We start from the raw sequence: 19304 nt of genomic DNA on the forward strand, positions 1-19304 counted from the left end.
GTCAACCTGTCATCCACCAGCACTCCCAGGTCCTTCTCTGCAGAGCTGCTCTCCAGCAGGGCAGCCCCCAGCTTGTACTGGTGCCTAGGGTTATTCTTCCCTAGGTGCAGGACTCTGCACTTGCCCTTGTTGAACCTCACAAGTTTCCTCTCTGCCCAGCTCTCCAGCCTGTCCAGGTCCCTCTGTGTGGTGGCACAGGCCTTGAGTGTGTCAGCCACACTTCGTATCATCAGCAAACTTGCTGAGGAGGCACGCTGTCCCCTCATCCAGGTCGTTGATGAAAAAATTGAAGAGGATGGGACCCAGTCCTGAGCCCTGGGGGACACCAGTAGCCACAGGCCTCCAACTAGACTCCACGCCACTGATGAGAACCCTCTGAGCTCTGCCTTTCAGGCAGTTCTCAACCCACCTCACTGTCTACTCGTCTAACCCACACTTCCTGAGCTTCTCTAAGAGGATGTTATGGGAGACAGTGTCAAAAACCTTGCTGAAGCCAAGGTACACAACGTCCACTGCTCTCCCCTCATCTGCCCAGCCAGTCACTCCATCAAGGAAGGCTATCAGGTTGGTTAAGCAGGATTTCCCCTTGGTGAATCCATGCTGGCTACTCCTGATCACCTTCTTTTCCTCCATATGTCTGGAGATGACATCCAGAAGGAGCTGTTCCATCACCCTTCCAGGGGTGGAGGTGAGGCATATAGTTGCCTGAGTCCTCCTTTTTGCCCTTTTTGAAGACTGGAGTGACATTGGCTTTCTTCCAGGCCTCAGGCACCTCTCCAGTTCTCCATGACCTTTTAAAGATGATGGTGAGCAGCCCAGCAACAACATCCGCCAGCTCCCTCAKTACCCGTGGRTGCATCCCATCCGGGCCTGTGGATTCGTGGATGTCAGGCTTGCCCAGAAGGTCTCTAATCCTATCCTCCTCAACCAAAGGAGAGTCTTCCCTTCTCTAGACTTTCTCCCTTGCCTCCAGGCTCCRGGATTCTTGAGGGCTGCCCTTAGCAGTGAAAACTGAAGCAAAGAAGGCMTTCAGTAACTCTGCCTTCTCTGTATCCCATGTCACCAGGGCTCCCACCCCATTCAGTAGTGGGCCCACATTTTCCCTAGTCCTCCCCTTGCTGCTGATGTATTTGAAGAAGCCCTTCCTGTTGTCCTTGACATCTCTTGCCAGACTCAATTCCAGCTGGGCYTTAGCCTTCCTCRCAGCATCTCTACACACTCTGGCTGCATTCCTGTAATTCTCCCAAGTAGCCTGTCCCCTCTTCCACATTCTGTGTACTTTCTTCTTCTGTCTGAATTTGGCCAAGAGCTCCTTGCTCACCCATGCAGGTCTCCTGCCCCTTTTGCTGCACTTCTTACTCATAGGGATGCACCGCTCTTGAGCTTGGAGGAAGTGATGTTTGAATACTAGCCAGCTCTCCTGGACCCCCCTTTCTTCTAGGGCCTTAACGCATGAGATTTCACCAATTAGGTCTCTGAAGAGCCCAAAGTTCACTCTCCTGAAGTCCAGGGTTGCAGTCCTGCTTGTTGCCTTGCATCTTTCCTGCAGGATCCTGAACTCCACCATCTCGTGGTCACTGCAGCCAAGGCTGCCCCCAACCTTCACATSTCYAACCAGTCCCTCTSTGTTGGTAAGGACAAGGTCCAGCAGGACACCCTTCCTCATAGGCTCCTCCACCATTTGTGACAAGAAGTTRTCATCAATGCAYTGCRGGAGCCTCCTGGACTGTTTGTGCCTTGCTGTGTAGTCCCTCCAGCAGATGTCAGGGTGGTTGAAGTCCCCCAGGAGAACCAGGGCCTGTGATTGTGAGGCTACTTCCGGCTGTCTATAGGAGGCCTCATCAACTTTCTCTTCCTGGTCAGGTGGCCTGTAGTAGRCACCCACAACAGTGTCCCCCRTGTTAGCCTGCCCTTTGATCTTTAACCACAAGCTCTCAACTGCCTCCTCCTCCWCCACCCCTAGGCAGAGCTCGATGCCTTCCAGTTGCTCTCTCACATAAAGAGCAACTCCACCAYCTCGCCTTCCTGGCCTSTSTCTCCTAAAAAGCACATAGCCATCCACGGCAGCATTCCAGTCATGTGAGCTATCCCACCATGTCTCTGTGACTGCAATGAGTTCATGGCCCTGCGATCGCACACAGATCTCCAGCTCCTCCTGTTTGTTCCCMATGCTGCGTGCATTGGTGTACAGGCATTTCAGAGAGGTGGTCATGCCTGCAGGTTTCCCAGGAAGGGTGTAYGGGRGTCTCCCATAGCCATGTCCCAAACGCACTTCCCCAGCTGCATGCACCCGCTGAAGGCCCCCCAACCCAACTTGTGTTTTGTTGTCTACCCTGTCTGTATGACACTCTCCCTCACCCTTCCTACTGCATCAATGTGTTTTGCTACAATTATAAATCTGCAAACTGTTTCTATCTTGGAAGAAATACTTAAATCAAATCTACTTTCCAGTCCTGAAAAGATGCAARGAATTGTCTAACTTTCTTAATAATTTCTTTCCTTTATAGGTGCAATTTGCCTCCTATATCAGAGAAATACATTACGGACGTGGGGGTAAAGACGGATGTTGTGACTGTCAATCCCAGTATTATTACTGAAAGGTCATTTCTCTCTGTTTCTTCTGTTTTCATGTCCTATTGCTTTTCCAAGTCTACCTTTCACTAAATCCTAACTCTTACAGAGAAGATTTTTTCAGTATTGCCTAAAACTGACACTGTTAATATATTTCTTTCTGGATTGAAGTTATTCAGAATAATGAATCAGTAACAATCTATAGAAATGCCTTAAACACTTAAACCTTATATTGATAATGGAAAGTGGGAAGCTGATGAGCTGAAATCATACTAGCAGAGCCATGCTTCCCCTCGAAGTCCTGTGTCATCATACCCGCAAGACCCATGCAAATGACCCATGCATTAGCATGAAAGCAACTGGATCCYATCCTAAATGCTTGAATAAAGTAACACATATTGTTGTATCTTTTTAAAAAACRGCAGTTAACCTTTGTAGCTATGATTGACAGGCTCCAGACTGTTGTGATTTGAGCATTGCATCCCCAGGGCACCAGAAGAGCAAAACTGATGGCTATGTCCCAGAGCAGACAAAAACAGTCACTAAAACTAGGTGGATCCTTGTGTCTTGCTGTGTGCCTAAAGCTAACTAGTGTGCACTTGGGGTCCTGGGGCTAACTAATTGCTGCTGACCTTTCTTGCCARGGGAATGTGTTTTCTTGAGCAAAGTGAAGTGATTTGCTTGCATGACAGTTTTGTTTTAAATTCTACGTTTGGGTGTGTTACAGATGGTGTTCCTCAGCTTTGGTGTTTGCTATTTTTTATATAGTCTTGCACTGTGAAATGCACAATAAAGCTGGTCAAACCTTGGAAAAAACTACATAGTTTTGATAATTAAGTTAGAGATGAAAAATGGCCAGAAATGTCTACAAAGTTTGTCCAGCATTCAGTAAGTGTACTAGCAAAAGGGAGGAGAATATATCTCCCCCACCCCACCCCCCRCATTTTTGCCCTACATCTCGTGTTAACACTTCTCTTCAGCTGCAAATCTAAATATAGTTCTGTTCTTACTTGAGACATCATTTCAATTACCTCTTCATCAGAAACGTTTTGSTACAAACCCAGTGAAAGTTTCTTGTCTATTGGGTCAAAACTGAAGTGCATGCTGGTCTGACCATCACTTGCATCCTTTTCCCTTTAGATTCCATAAACTGGAGAAGTGGAGGAAACCCTTCTATGATGTGCTCCAGGTCTATGAAAATGCTTCTGTGTTGCTGCCGGCTTTCTACAATACTCGCAACACAGATGTCTCAATCCGGGTCAAGTATGTCCTGGATGATTTTGAATCTCAGCAAGCTGTTTACTACTTTCATCCTCAGTATCTCATCAATGTCTCACGCTACTGGCTTGGTCTAGGGGTGCGGGCCAAGCGGATTAGCACAGGACTGATCCTGGTGACTGCTGCTCTGGAGCTCTGTGAAGAGGTCCACCTTTTTGGCTTTTGGGCCTTCCCTATGAACCCCTCAGGGATTTTTATAACTCACCACTATTATGACAATGTCAAACCTCGCCCTGGTTTTCATGCGATGCCCTCAGAAATTTTCAACTTTCTCCACATGCACAGCAAGGGGATCCTGCGGGTTCATACAGGGACCTGTAGTTGCTGTTGACAAGGACAGTTCTTCCTCTGACACAAAAGTGCAAAGGGAACTCAATGCCTGTGTACGATGTGAGAGGTTTTATTACAYCCTGAAATTATGCAATAATTGTTTGATATGAATTTCCTCAAGGCATTGCATCCCATAGGATCTAGGATACCAGCATCTTTCTTGCTAGCGGAGAAGGGTCTGTAACAGTGTGGGTGAAGCATAACTCCTCTGTCCCAGGATATGCACTGCTCTGGAAAGCAAGTCAGATAAGAAGCACATTTCCAATAGGTTTAGAGATATACAGAGCACAGTAATATAGCTGTCCTTTCACTTTAAGGAAAAGCACCAAACTTTTGAGAATCACTGGTGGAGAATGTTAGCATAGACTGTTTGACTTTACATGGGTTTATGAATTGAATACCTTGGGACATTGCTAAATTTTATCGAAAGTACTGTTCTCTGGCATTTGGGTTTTTTGAAAATATTCCTTAGCATTATAGTTCTAATGGCAAGTGTATAACTTGAGGTCTTTATTCTGTAATTTCACAAAGTATTGGTGAAAAATTGCACTTAGATGTGATAGGAATAAACTAGATCACTTTATGAATTTTTTCAGCAAAGGTGGTAAAGAAGGTTTTACTCTCATTCCCAGGAAAAAGTAACTGTGTTGATCATGGTGTGTAATTGTTTTAGACTTCTTCTTTTTGATTCCTTCTGTGTCTCATAGTTCTGGTCTCCTCTGCTGATACTGTTTTCTTTCTCATAGTCTGTGATACTTTTCTTCTAGCTAACAAACGAACGATGTGTGTGCTTTCTCCTACAGTGACTGTCTCAGATTTAGACTGTAGTCTCTGCTGAAGAACTATGCTTCTTCCTGCTTCAGCAAGCTTTGCTCAGGCTGAATAGCAAGGAGATTACTCTAGTTATATTTTCTGAGTTGATTTTTGTGTTCAAATGTCACAACATAACATAGTAAAAGCCTTTCCTCTTTGTTTTCTATAGAAGATTTTGTAAAAACAACTGAATGCTATTCAACTGTTGTGCAGGTCAAGTTAAACATTTTTGGGCATCTCTGATAAGTATGTACAGGAAATGGAGTTTAAAGAATGTATTTTGTGTTTTGGATTGTGGTGGCTTGTTTGGGTTGTGATGTGTGGTTTGTTTTAAAATCATGCATCTGAAGACCTCAGATATCTTAATGTGGCATTTATTTGTGTTGAGAATGTTATTATGGTAGGACAATAAAATGGCTGGTATATTTTTTAAAAAGTTACCAGCATGATTCCATCAGTTATGCCAAGCTTAATTTTTCACATGATATAGTTAAACTGGCAGAATCCTGATGGAGAAAAGATGCCACATACTGTTGCAGTTTATTTTGGCTGCTGAACCACAGTTAGGCTGCTGGTATATGCCCTTTCGTACTGGTATGACTGCATGCATGAGGGTGAGGTTTGCTGTTTGAGCTGTGCTGGCATAGATAATTGAGTGGAGTTTTCTAGTCTAAGCTCTTAGATTAAAGCACTTGGGCTGTTGTCCAGTACCTTGTCTTGTCTTTCTTAGATTATGAGATCTTTGATCAAGRATTTGGAGTTTCAAGTGCTGGTCCTATATGAAGGATACTTTTTCATCTCAGGAGAGGGTTTAAATACAAGTCAGGACTTGAGTTTTCATTTTATAATGCAGTAATGCAAAAGGCTTCTTTAAAAGCCTTTGTGCTGTGTTGACAGCTATGAAAGTTGCTCATAAAGCCATCAAAAAGGAAGCAAAACATGGTGGTCACCATTTCAAAGTCGCTACTGACCAGTAGTGGCCTGGATGGCACGAGAGCATATATTTCTTTAGCTTTACACAAGACACCAGAGGTCTGATTACTTTAAAAGAAACCCATGTCCTTGATAAAAATGTTGGAGCTTACTTGGAAAACACTAGCCAGAAGTGAGTGAAGGACCTGCGCTTAAGCTTTTTATATTTGTGTCGTCATGCTTTTAGTCTTAGAGTTGTACTGTGTTTTAGTGGGTATCGCTCTGTATCAGCTAGCTGTAAGATAAACAGCACGCTAAGAATGAACTTGTAGATGAAATAGTTTCCTTGATTTAATATGCAAAAGAGATCTTTGTCTYTGCTGTGTTTTGTAAGTTAATGTGCAAAGGGCTTTGATAATGAAGTGCTGTAACGGAAGTGCTATGTAGAGAGCAATGTGACCCAGTCAGTTGGCCATCTTGCTGTGCATTAAGCTTTATAATAATGAGAATGATGCTGAAGCCTGTACCTAGAGCCCTTGCTTCTTTGTCTGCCTGAGTAAGGATCTAGCAGTCACTTCAGCATTGCTTTGATGCTGCTGCTTTGGTAAAGATACTTCCTTTGGTAAGGTTTTTTCTTCACTATGTCGATTGAGGTGAATAAAAGTAACRGAAAGGAGTCTGATATGTTGTAAGAGATACTTAAAAAAGATGGGAAAGCACATGAGAGGCATCCACATATCAGAAAGAAATGGTGCAGATCCCTCTTTTAATTGCAGAAATCCCTTTGGACTTTTTAGACTGGAAAAGGGATAAGCAAAACTGTAACAGAGGCACAGACATTTCCTTTCTTTTGCTTGCTTCATACAAATGAGTAATGCAACTTCTAGGCTATACTGTAATAAGTGCAGTTTTACTGCGTTTAGATTTTGAACGGTTATAAGTCTATAGCTACTATATTTTTTTAATGGTTTAAAAAATGTTCGTGCAGGATACTCATACATACACACCAAAGGCCCAATCCTGCACCATTTATTTCGAAAGTACTCCCATTCAAGGAGATGGGTATTTTATTTACATAGGGACTGCAGAAACAGGCCCAGACATGTCTGTGAAGATGTATATAGGCATATAGATAGATATAGGGAGCGATTTGCAAGCCAGAAAGATCTTCAAAGAAATATATAGAAAATAGTCCTCTAAAGGGCATGCATATTGCGATATGTTTATTTTCTTGTTCGTTTTTCAGATGTTGCTCAAAAAATGATTGAAGAAAAGCTACGGCATTTTTGTCAGAAATGCCGTAAGTATAAGCTTTCATATTTTTCTTGGCCTCCTTACCTTGCACTGAGCTCTGTAAAATCAGATTCCTTCTGCCGTGCTGCACCTTCTATGAAGCACCATGGAAAGGTACGGTTGCAGCTTGCAGAAGCAGGGTCTGAGGACCAACCCCACCAGCCAATCTGTTCTCTAGAGGCAGCAAACAAATACCGCCAGGGAGATTACAGCTATGCAGTGTTCGCTACCTGCTCAATGTCACTGCAGGGTAGGTGAGCCAGCATTGACTAGCCTGAGTTTCTGGTTGCCTTGTTTAAAAGGAGAAAAAGAAGGGCTGTTGAAGAGAGAAAGACCTTGCTTGTTGTCTGTCAGCACTGAGTACTGAGCATAAGAAAATGCTCTCTTGAAATCAGGAAGTTATCTGAGTTTGAGGCTATTTTGTTTCCCCATCTCCTACATAGTCAAAGCTCCAAAGGTCTGGTCTTCAAGAACCTTCTTTTTAAATGTGGGATGTTTGTGTGATAAGAAACCATAGTCCGGAAGCCAAATGTTTGTGGCATGCTTTTCTGGCACTTAAAAGGAATGTTTAGCATGTTGTGATTTCCTACAGAAGAGGCTGCATGCCCCAGAGATTTTGCACCTCTGATGCAAGAATCTGTCCAAGAAGAAAGGCTGTCAGCTCTCCGGAGCTGCCTAAGCTMAGGCTGTAATCCTGCCTCTATTGCTGAGAATATGAAATCTGAGACAGGGAGAGGAAATTATAATATTACGGGTTAATCACTCACTCCTGGTATTATTGAGGAGAATCTCTTAARAAGTTTCTGAGATCTGCATACACTGCCAATGCAAATTGAATGAGAAAAGCACAACTGGGACTGCTTCTCCTTTATTGTCAGGTCAATAGAGGAATCTTATGGATCCACCAGTGCTGCTATCAAAGGGAAGGAAGTATTTAGCTGAAATAGTATAATGTCTTTTCATCTGTGGAATCCAACCCCACTGTTGACCAGAATGGTTTAAACAGCAATGGGTCCATTATAGTGTTTTAGCATACTTTGAGTGATCGTGCAAGAGTCTAGAAGGTCAACTCATGACCTGCACAGCAGGGAGCCASGCTGTGGCAGCTTCTTTCATTGGGATCTTTGGGAGGAGACATACCATAGCCAGCCAGTCTGCGAGCTCCTGGAAAAGCCATGTAAGGAGATTAGAGGAGATTGCAGCGGTGATGCTGCTCTCCAGGCTTTAATAACATGGCAGGAGGTAGGCAGCCCATGCTAGATTGCACACAGCAGGAGGAAGCAATCTCTGGTTTGTGTATAAGGAAAACTGGGTGGACGCAATGTTAAGACATGGAGAGGGAGGGAATTTCTCCTTTTAATCTTCTGAGGCCTGGAGGCTTGTTGTTGAGGCTCTGATTTTACAGATCTATAAGCTCAGTTAATGAAAATGGAGAGCTCTGAAACAATCCTTTTGCCCTATCTCGTTTGCATCTGAGTATGCAGAAAACCTTGGAACTTTTGCACATAATATAAGGAGGAAGCATTACAAAATTCAGCAATCCTTAAGGGCGGAACTCCCTGGGAAATTCTGGAGAGAGATGATGTTTCAGGAATGAAGGTTCAGTGCTCAGCTGGAGTCAGTATTTATGCTTAATTTTTTTTCCAAAATGCGGTGAAGTCCATGGAAAGTTTGGTGTGCTTCAGAGCAAGGCTCCATAACTGGGCCCTGATCTTGGGCAAGAAGAGCAACCTCTTGTTTCTTATTCACTTGTTTTCGGATATATTTTTAATATATTGTAGATATGTGCAGTAGCAATACTGTGTTTTTAATAGTGTGTGTAAAGGACAAACTTATCTGGAAGCAGAAATGTTGCGACTGTCACGCTCCCTTCCAGATTTCTGCACTTTCATCTTTCTGGAAATCATCTATGCAAAGCATTTCATCATGGCAGTGTAAATTGCCAATTCAGATCAGGGGCATATGAACCCCGATGAACCCTCYGTACCTAATTGTGTATGTATGTGCATCCCATGCCTCGAGAAAAGAGGTGTTTTCCTGCTTGCTTTAAAATATCAGTGTGGAACTTATCAGTGATGTGAATGTATTCAAGGCAGGATTCAGCCCTGTTCCCTTGAATGCCAGCTCAGAGTTTGCAATTGGCTTTGATAAGAAAAATATTGGGCCCAATGCTTGTAAGTCTAGCCAATAACCTGTATCTCTGAAAAGAATCTCCCCCAGATTATTATCATTTTATGTCTTGTCTAATGTGGGTGAGGCTGCTGGGCATTGCTGTGTTGTCTGCATGGTATTCAAAATCTACAGGCAATTGTACTTAAGTGCTTTTTTAATAACCTTAAAGAAAATCCAGCTGTTCAGGAAGCATTAGAGTGAGGGAGCCTGTGTCCCAGGCCTCAAGCACCTTGAACGCTTCCCGCAGCCCTGAGCGTTTGAGGACTGTTAAAAGTGAGGATGGGGCCTTAGCGGGAAACTTACTTAAAAAAAGACAAAACTGCCTCAGTTGTACAAGGGTTGAAAGTTGTAAATATGCTAATGACATGTCTGACTATCGCTGTAGAAGCCATAAATGTTCTTGGTGTTTGATCTTTGGATAAATTGTACATTTTTAACTGTACCAATCACTGTAAAAAGTGTTAGCATGTAGAACAGTAACAAGTTAACCCAACAAAATCAGATACTGTGTTGGCTAGATCTTAAAATGCCTGTTCTAGTTGAAGCTGTCTGTGTTGAGGTGGACTGAGACACTGAAGTGTATCCATAGCTCCATACAGCTTAGGAAGGCTATGATTATTACCTGTTTTAGTGGTTAGGAGCAAACAGAATTAAATTAATCCCTATCTGTTGTACCACCTGGTGTTGCCAAAGTGATATCCACTTATTCATGTGTGACACTAGAGCCTCTTTCTTTACAGATGAAGAAAACTGCTTGTACCTGCTCTATCTAGGACAGGACATGGTGATTTTTGCTTCATTTTTGAGTCCTCTTTTTTGTAAACCATGATGTCTCTGATAAGACACCCATGTTTAGCCCATGTAAATTTTACTATGCTCAGCAGAGGCCTTCTGTTGAATACATCCCTCATTTTGACCTGGAAGAAAACAGATTTTTGATTTGCAAATAGTGGAGCAAACCTATGGGTCTTCAGGCTAATGGAGCCTAAGTTATTGCAAAAATGAAGTGTGTTTCTTTTTGGTTATTTCTGTATGGTGGTGATAGTGGTGGTGGAGAAATCCAAGCRGAGTCACTCTAGTTTCATGCTGCTGTTAATGCCATCTTGTCCATTAGTTCACCTTTCTTTTTTAAATCTTCCACTATGTAACTTTTGCTTATTGTTTCTGTAGTTGTATTATGGTTGTAATAGAAAGCCTAACAATTGATGTAAGCCATAACTRAAACAGTAATCAGGGTATTTCTTTTGTCTGTGTCACTGTGTTGGAAAGATGATTTAATTCTATTGAATAAACCACTCAAAGCAGTTTTATTTGAAAGGCAAGCTCTGAGCTGCTTTTTGTGCCTCCATTATTATTTTATGTCTCCTGCTGTTCTGGGTCTCTGCACAGAGGGAGCTCGAAGCTCAGCTGATCAAAGTTGGTCCATATAACTTGAGACTACCACTGTGGCGCTMTGTCATCAATTGAGAATTTGATATTTTGATCACTGGACCTTGAATATTAGATTCTAGGTTGTCATCTATAGTACAAATGGACAAAGTAAGATAATTTATTGTGAAAACTAGCAATCTGTACACAGACAACCTTTGCAGTCAACATTTTTTTTTTGCCTAACTATGCCATCCTAACAGCTCTGTCCTTTTCTGTCTAGGCCCTTCACATGAAGTAAAGACTAACATCATTTCTGTGTGCAAAAGTACAATTTTCCTCACCTCTCTCTTGTTTCAGTTCCATTTTCCACATGGGATTAACTCCTGGTAGTTGTCTTTGTAAAAAGAAAAGTTTTTCAAGCTGTTGCAACTGCTGTTAGTAAGGGCAGTTTTGCAAAGACGGAGGGAATTTTGCATTATCCTTCAAAACTAGTACAAGCTGGAAACGTGTACACCCTGAATGATATTGCCATCCTGGAAGGCTTCATCTCATCCTGGTCCTGGATTGGGAATTCACTTAGCTTCACAGATCACAGACTTTCAACCCCGCAGAGTAAACTTTGCCTTACTGTCTCTCTTTGCAGGGACAATACACTTATCATTGTTTCTATATCTAGATATCATTGTTTCTAGAGATCATTGTATCTAGATATCTGATTTGAGCTAAACTCCTTAGATTAAATCAGTTCTGGAAATTTTCAATTCAGCTGTCTGAATTAAAGGACTTCAAAGCCATGTAAAGCTACCAATTAAAATAACTGAATAGCCTGCAAGAATACCTTGACATGTCTGACAAGCATTACTTCCTTACAGCACGTCTTTACAGTGTCTCAAACTCAGACAGAGCTGCATGGCAAACATATGAGCAATTTCTAATACAGTGATAAGCAAATAACTTATAATGTGTAAGTTCGTTTACAGGTTGAGTACCTTAGAGAGAGGAATAATGCAGAGTAAATCCATCTTCCTTGTTTCTGATTTATTTTCTCTAGTTAGAAGCTCATATTTCCCTCAATATTCTCGGTATCAGGGGAATTAAAACATAATTTTAAAAGCATTTTTGGGAATACAGACTAGCAGATGGCACAAGGATATATTTTTTTGAAATTGGATATTTTCCTGTGGATTTCTATTGTTCCAGATTATAAATTGAAACAGAAATAGGTGACAGAAATAATATGATCTTGCTATTAACAGGCTGCACTGCTATAAGGAACATGTAAATTGTTTTGAAGATGCAGAACTGTGGTGAATACTGGACGAATCAGCTCTCATTCTTGCTGACATTAAAACTGATGGATGTGCTTCCTTCCTACAGCTGCTTGTGATTATTGCTAGTGATTATTCAATCAAGAAAAGGAAACATGTGGAGAAGGAGAAATGAATAGACAAATTTACACTGTATGATATAATTGCTGTCTATCACATTGCAAATTGCTCAGCTAAGCAAGCAATCAAGAAATGGTTCATTTCCTTAAGATTGCAKCATCCGTCATTTTCCTTAGTGGCGTTTGCAGCCCTTGCTCTGAGAAAGTATAAATAACAGCACACGGTGACTTAGGTGAGTGTTTTGCCAGTCTGACAGCGCCCAAGAGTGGACACTTAAGGTAAGAGTATGAGGACTAGGGAAAGGAACGAATGGCTCTTCTGCTCGTATTCCCCCACAGCCTCTTGATCACTGGGTTGTATTTTTGGCCTCAGCAAAGTTCTGTGGCAACATATTTCATATTTTAACCCTGCACTTGGGTGACAAAGTGATTCCTTTCTCACTCCTGAGGGCCCTCAGCAAGGTGCCTCTGGGTTATGGGAGCAGCTAGATGGAGTCAGCGCAGAGTCTGGCCTCTCTCCTTCCATTGTGGGCATTGGCTCTTAAAAAAGGTCTTTTTATGAATATATGTTTTTCTTTTTTTTTTCCCAGTCAGCTCCAGAGCTGTGATGAGTAGTACTAAACAGAACCTATTCCTAGATAGCGAAGTGCTGGCAGTCAGAAAATTTCTATCATTTAGGTGTTCTACAGCTCCAGGGCTTCATACATCTCTAAGCCTTCCCAGTGAGTCTGCGCAGAAGGATAAATCATTTAAATCCATAATGGAGCTGTAGTCCATCACAGAGAGGGAATCTAACTTCAAATGCCTATTGCTGCCACAACATTGATCTTTTCAGGTGCTGAAGACACACGCTGGTTATGAGGACATGAGTGTCAAAGCTGCCTAGACATAGAAATAGATAAAACTAATTTTCTTCCACACCTAGCAACTATTGAGTTAACAAGTTCAGGCCTTAAACAGGAGTTGGGAGCCTAAGTATGTTGTTGAGGTTGAGGTATAGAAAATAGATGACCATACAGACCTCATATACAAAAATACAGACCTCAAGTCATTCCACTGAAACAATATAGATGCTACGTGAGGGCATTTCACTAGATATTTTCTAGTAACTGTCACAGGCCCTAAATAGACATCTGTAGGTATAAAAACAGAGATGCAGAACAAAACTCTGATACGTGCTTCCATGGGACATCACAAATCTTGAGTTTTGTAAGACAGTCAAGATGGTTTCACAGGAATTTCTCCTCAACAAGCTGGGTAGCTAGATGAATTGGTGAAAGCTGGATAAATTGGAAACCACTTCTCCAAGCGTGGTTGCCAATGACTGGGCAGATTTTTGCAGGCTAGTATTCATCAGTATTTGCATTAGCAGCTGGGATAGTAGAACTGCATGTGCAGGTCACACCAGGGGGAGATGTGGGGGACTGCAAGATACAAGATAGCCCTCATGGGCTACAAAGGAGATCTGTGTTCAACAATAAAAAAGGGGGGAAAAACTCAGAAAGATGAGGAGAATTTAGTGTCGGGAAAGGTTTTTGGGAAGGAATTAAAATTAGTCAATTCATCATAAGTTTTCTCTGGTCTTCTTTTGATCTTTAGAAAGAAAAAAAGGGCTCGAATGCATTGTTTGCCTTTCATAGGGTGTTTTTTGTTTATTTTTTGCGAGGAGTGGAGGACATAGAATAGATTTATCTTCCTTCTTCTGAAATGCCCACACTGCCTTGACCTGTCAGTTTTAGCAGCCTTGTTGCCTTGCTGGACCTACAGTACATTTCCAGAGAATGAAATCATTCCTTCCACAAATGAGGTAAATGAACTGTCCTTGAAGTGTCTGAGCTGATGCCTGGAGCTTCACATGGGTGTTTTCCATTTCTGTGTTTGCTTAGCTGAATTTGATTAAACTCTGGGCTGTAGACGGGTCAGGCAGTCAAATGCCTTTCAGGCAGCAGAAGTTAATCTCGGCAACATCCATGTTGCTGAGCACGTTATTTCCCTTGAGAAATGCTGAGGCACTGAGAGACTCTGTCTGATAGTTCTGCAAATAATTTGCCATCTTTGCTGCCCAATGCAAATGTCATTGTATGATAAGATAAAATGTTTTTAATAAATCTCTCTGAAACTTTGCTTCAGCTGGCAACATATTGGAAAGATTATGCAACAGTGATGGATTTCARTATCCTGCTATTTGGAAGACTGATTGAACAGGCTCTTTGAATGATGCTGAAAATGRAGCTCAACCACAGTCAGGTATTTCTTTTTCACTGTTACAGAGTATCAGCCCTCATGCAGAACTGTTGCTATCCTTGCAAGCAGAGATGATGTCTTCAACTTCTGATGACTGGGGTAGCCCATAGATAAAATGGTTAAATTCAATGTACTTTGGATAAAGGGTAAACATGTCTCTGGAGCAGTGAGTGAATTTGCCTGAATATCCTTCTCTGCTGTGCCCATTTTATAATCTAGGTTGCCTCCTCTGTAGGTCCTCCAGATGGTGGAACCCAGCTTTGCCCCCACAGATGGAGATGCCCCATGGGTGTCAGCAGCTTGTCACTACTGTGTGTCAAGTGCCCGTATCTGGGTGCCAGGGTGGCTCCAGGTGCATGTGGTCTCTCTTGCACTGAGATTTAGAGTGAACATCATGTGCTACTACCCAGGGCAGAGAGAGGACGCCAAGGAAGGTTGCTCTCCCAACAGGGATTTCATACGGTGGTGCAGGCTGTTTTCTGCAACACTTCCTCTCCCATGTGAAAGTGGGATGAGGCTGCTGAGCACCGATGGTGTAGTAACCCTTTTCTTTGCTCATTGTGCCAGCTAATTTTGCTTCCCCTGTAGATATCTTCCCCTGGGCACACTGCTGGCAATGCTGTGAGTATGTATGTACTTATGTACTTCAAATTTGAATCTCACCTCCTGCCAGGGCAACCAAGCTCTTGGGAACTTAAATTAAATTTACAGGGCTTACCATTCCCCCCACCCACAAATTTCTGAAAATTCCCATCCAAATGCAGCCCTGTGACTTCTCTCCCTATGATGGGTGTCTGGCATCCTCAGGTGCCCAGCAGACACAGGGGTATTACTTGCCCTGCTGGGATGGGCACAAACAACCTGCCTCCCCAGCTCATCTGGGTATAAACGCTCTATATTTCCCCAAACCACTCTGTTCTACAGCTTTGTGACGACTTTTCATTATTTTCAATTACAAATTCCTAAGGCTAAAGGAGGACAAATGTAATGACCAGCTTCATATCTAGTAGCTGTTTTAATTCTGTTTAGGCCTTGGAGTTGTTTCACCTCAAATCGCAGCCCTGTCACAGTGGGCAGAAAAGCACCTTTTGCCTCCTGGTATTTCTTTATCAACTGCTACAGTCAAACCTTCTGGTTTTGTTTGTATGATTGTATCTGGTCAGTGTACATCCTTACTGACTGGTCTGAATAAGGCATAATTATCAAAATCAATTTATGCAATATTTTACAGAAAGCAGAGCTAGACTGTGTCTGCATAGGCCTGTTGTGGTATAAATGGAAACCCTGCTGCACCATGGTATTTAGATCGTACCTGCCCCTAAAACATGTACAAAGGGATCTGATAGCTTTTGCACCCATAAACTGACTTCTTGCTGCTTTGCAGATCACAAATCCCCCAAAATTCTCACCATCTATTTGCAAATGCATCAGTAATGCCTTATGTCTTGTACTTCCCCTAGATCCCTTTGGGCCGCTTTTTGGGGCACTGATCCTACAGGAGATGGTGATGGAGCAAGCAGCAAGTCTCCCTGATGCCCGCGGTGCTGCCGGCTGAACTGCCTGTGATTGGCTTTATCCAGTTTTAACATGGGGCCTCCTGTGAAAGGCTTGCTGATAGCAGAGCTAAGCAGTCACACTAGGCTTCAGGAGGAATCATGCTTGTCTAGAAGCTAAAAAAAAAGTCTAAAGAGGATCCAAAATAGTCTTGTGAGCAGTGGAGCTGAGGAAAATTAGCTTCCTCTGGATCATGGTGGGCAGACTTTATTTTTTGTTTTTTAATATGCAGCAAGCGCAGCAATGGGCTTATCCCATATTAGACCTTGGAGGACTGACCCGCAGAGAGATGTTATGAATGTTCAAACTGAAGAGCTTAAATCAGATTTTCCACCATTTTAGACACTAGAGAACCATCTCCTCAGCTGAGATTTCTTACCTCTGTGAGCTCTCTGGTATGTGGTAAAAGCATATAAGCAGCAGCCAGAACAGCTGTTCGTTTTGGACTTTGTCACATTCCCTATAGATTTTCATAAATTGTATAGGAAAAGACTGTTTCCGAGAGCGCTAACTTGCTGTCAGTACTCATTGAAATTCAGCATCGGAGCTGGACGGTGCTGGGGAGGAACTGGCAGGCAGATACAGGCAGGAGCCTGACACCAGTCTCCTTCCACAAGATACCCTGCCAAGGAACACTATTGACCCAAAATATTAAGTACTCCCACCTAATAACTTCTCTGCTGTCTTATTTTTCCCAGTGAATTCACAGACASTTTGCTAAGTGGATGCCAAATTATTTATCACAAAGACCAGGCTGATAACACACATACAAATGTAACTCAGCGGCTTAGTCACAACCCTTGCTTTCTGTGATTTCAGCTTGAAAAATAGTAGGCACTTTGCATTTYGGCAGCTCTGATCATTCAAGGTGCCAGGTGGATCTGCAGAGCAGCTCATCAGRGCCTGAAGGTCCCCTGCCAGGTGTTGCATGCACCCGGCTCCCATGCGGGGACTCTCTTTGCGGCATGGGTAGTTCCCATCTTGCATGCTGGGTGTTTATCTGACCACCCACGGTGCGAAGTTTTAGTGAGCGTTGCTGAACTTCAACTTAAAAAACATGTATTTGTGATTAGCAAACTTTGTACTTTCACAGAGTGGTCAAAAGTGGTGGCTGCATAAATGAGCTTCTTCCAGAGGAAAGACAGAACAGTAGTAACTAATGGGAAGGCTTCAAAAGTTCCTAATTTTCAGGAGAATTTTATTGTCTTTAAGTGAAACAGATGCATGAGCAGCTGAAAAAAATAATGACAAACAGGAGTAGATCTAGAGCTAAATACATTGAGCAGCACTTTGTGCTAATGTGTTCATCTCTCTTCCATGCCCCGGACCAAAGCATTTACTGACAGCTTGGCTGTCTCCGCACAGCACTGCGGGAAAAATAGGACGAACAGATTTTGCAGAAAATAAGAGATTTTGATGTACTGTACTGAGTTGTTTATGCAAAAGCATGTTGATGTGCTCATGCATTTACTACAAAATGCTTTTTTCCATCCTCTTTCTGCAGCTTCAACTAAGGGAGCTTAACCCAGTAAAAGAGCCCCACTTCTCAGAGTACTTTGCTAGGAAGCCTGGAGTGCTCCTCTACAAAAGGCATCTTCTGGCTCTATGAATTACTTCAGTTTTTTACTAAACAACAGTAGAAATAATGTGTAAAAATTTTTATTACCTTTTAAGCTAAGGAATTCCAAAATAGTTACTACTAGTTTTATTAATCCTTGTGTTAATGTTATTTACATTAGCAAAATATAAGATGACATTTACTGGACGTATTAGAGCAAAGTGGCCACTTTGGAGTTAAACACTCATTTCTTGCAACTCTGGAAGATGCCCAATAAAATGGCACAACACCTGAACTGTAGGAAGACATCTTCAAGCAGAGTATTAACTGGAAGTTGATGAAGAAAGTCATTAATGCACACAATTTCATTGCAAGATCTTAACAGATTGCAAGTACTGAATGCATCATGTTTGGACCTCAGAACTACTCCTTTTCTGTTAGTGCGYGTAGGTGCCAAATACTTAACATCAGAACGCATGCTTTAAAAGCAGTATATTGCATTAATTWTCTGATAGAGAAAGAAATAAGCAGATCACTTTGAATGTCAGAGTCYCTAAATCAATAGTTTTCTTTTCCTTTGCAGTCTATGAATATACTTTCCACTTTGGCTATCAAACTCATTTTTTTYGAGTATACAGTTGGTATTCCTTGATCACAAATATGCACTTAATAGATCYTTCCATGAATATTAATGTGTCTGTAAATATACATACTTATTTGGAATAGATGTTTCAGAASCCATTAAAATAGCTTGGCACTCTCCCTTGTCCAAACCAATATTATTTCTGTAACTCTCACTGAGGAGCTTTCTAATTTGTGTTTATTGCTTTCTGCTGCATAATTTTATACCATGCTTMTGGCTAATTAAAATGGCAGGAGGATTATAGGCTTTGCTTGCTGCAAAGGACARGTATTTGATACAGGCTCCCAGCAATCCATCCATAGTTCATGCAGACCAAGACTGGCCCAGTAGGGTTGTTGGCTTTGACTGCCTCTTTTTAAGCTCAGTCATGATCTTTGCACAAGAAGACTGAACAAGGCTTATCTCGGACTGTAAATTTTCATCACTTTTGAGGGCCAGTTGAGATCTCTGCAAAGTCCAAAAGGCTTGGGCCAAAGCTGAAGCCAAGACCTTGCTCATGGACTGCATGAAAAACAGCCCCATCRTGAAAAGAGCCCCATCTGAGAGAAGACAGGCGAGAACTTGTGTTGTCTTTTTCACCAGTGACCTCAAACAGCCAGAAGAGCACTAATGGACTTAGCTGTGTGTTGTATTCATATTTCTATGTATCCATAGATGGAGAAACAGAGTTAGAGAAAACTGTTGAGTCTGCACTTTGTWTCTCCTGTGATTATGAAGCTCTAGCAATAATACTTGCTTGAAATTAATTTCCTCCAATTTTAGACATCTCCGCTGTAGAGCCTGCAGGTGAACTCCATGCCTGGGCTCTCTTTATAGTCAATGGGAAGGAAAAGGCCCCAATTTACTGGTTTTCTCAAATGACTGGCACACACGAATGGTTGGTAGCTACATTTTGCCGGGGGAACATATCGCTGGAGTCCACAGCAGGTATAAATCCCTATAAAAATCAGGCCACTCACTTAAATGCTGGAGAAACCTATTATATGCTCATGCTTTTTTTCTAAATTTTGGCCTTACTGTTGGATTGTACAGCACATCTCGCAGGAATAGGAACATGTCTTTAGCCTGTATCTTAGCAATAAAGTTGTCTTAATGTTCTTTATTGCAAATGGTCCTTTTGCTTGTATTTGACGCTAAGACTCAGCCTTTCAGCGTTTGCAGTGGGAAGCTGATAATAG

At 42.2% G+C, this 19304-nt stretch overlaps 1 protein-coding gene across 3 annotated transcripts in view; it reads left to right on the forward strand.

The window, feature by feature from the left end:
• ST8SIA5 (ST8 alpha-N-acetyl-neuraminide alpha-2,8-sialyltransferase 5) overlaps positions 1-10681 on the forward strand; it is a 74521-nt gene extending 63840 nt beyond the window's left edge. For all 3 annotated transcript variants that reach the window (XM_085322159.1, XM_085322158.1, XM_085322160.1), the window contains 2 exons: positions 2508-2600; positions 3712-10681. In XM_085322159.1, coding sequence (XP_085178285.1) covers positions 2508-2600; positions 3712-4180 — 562 coding nt within the window. In that variant the 3' untranslated portion in view covers positions 4181-10681. The remainder of the gene's footprint in view (positions 1-2507; positions 2601-3711) is intronic.
• Positions 10682-19304: the final 8623 nt, after the last annotated feature.

Source organism: Rhea americana, unplaced genomic scaffold (genome assembly GCF_003343005.1).
Source record: "Rhea americana isolate MKP2758 unplaced genomic scaffold, rheAme1 scaffold_75, whole genome shotgun sequence".
Taxonomy (NCBI): Eukaryota; Metazoa; Chordata; class Aves; order Rheiformes; family Rheidae; genus Rhea; species Rhea americana.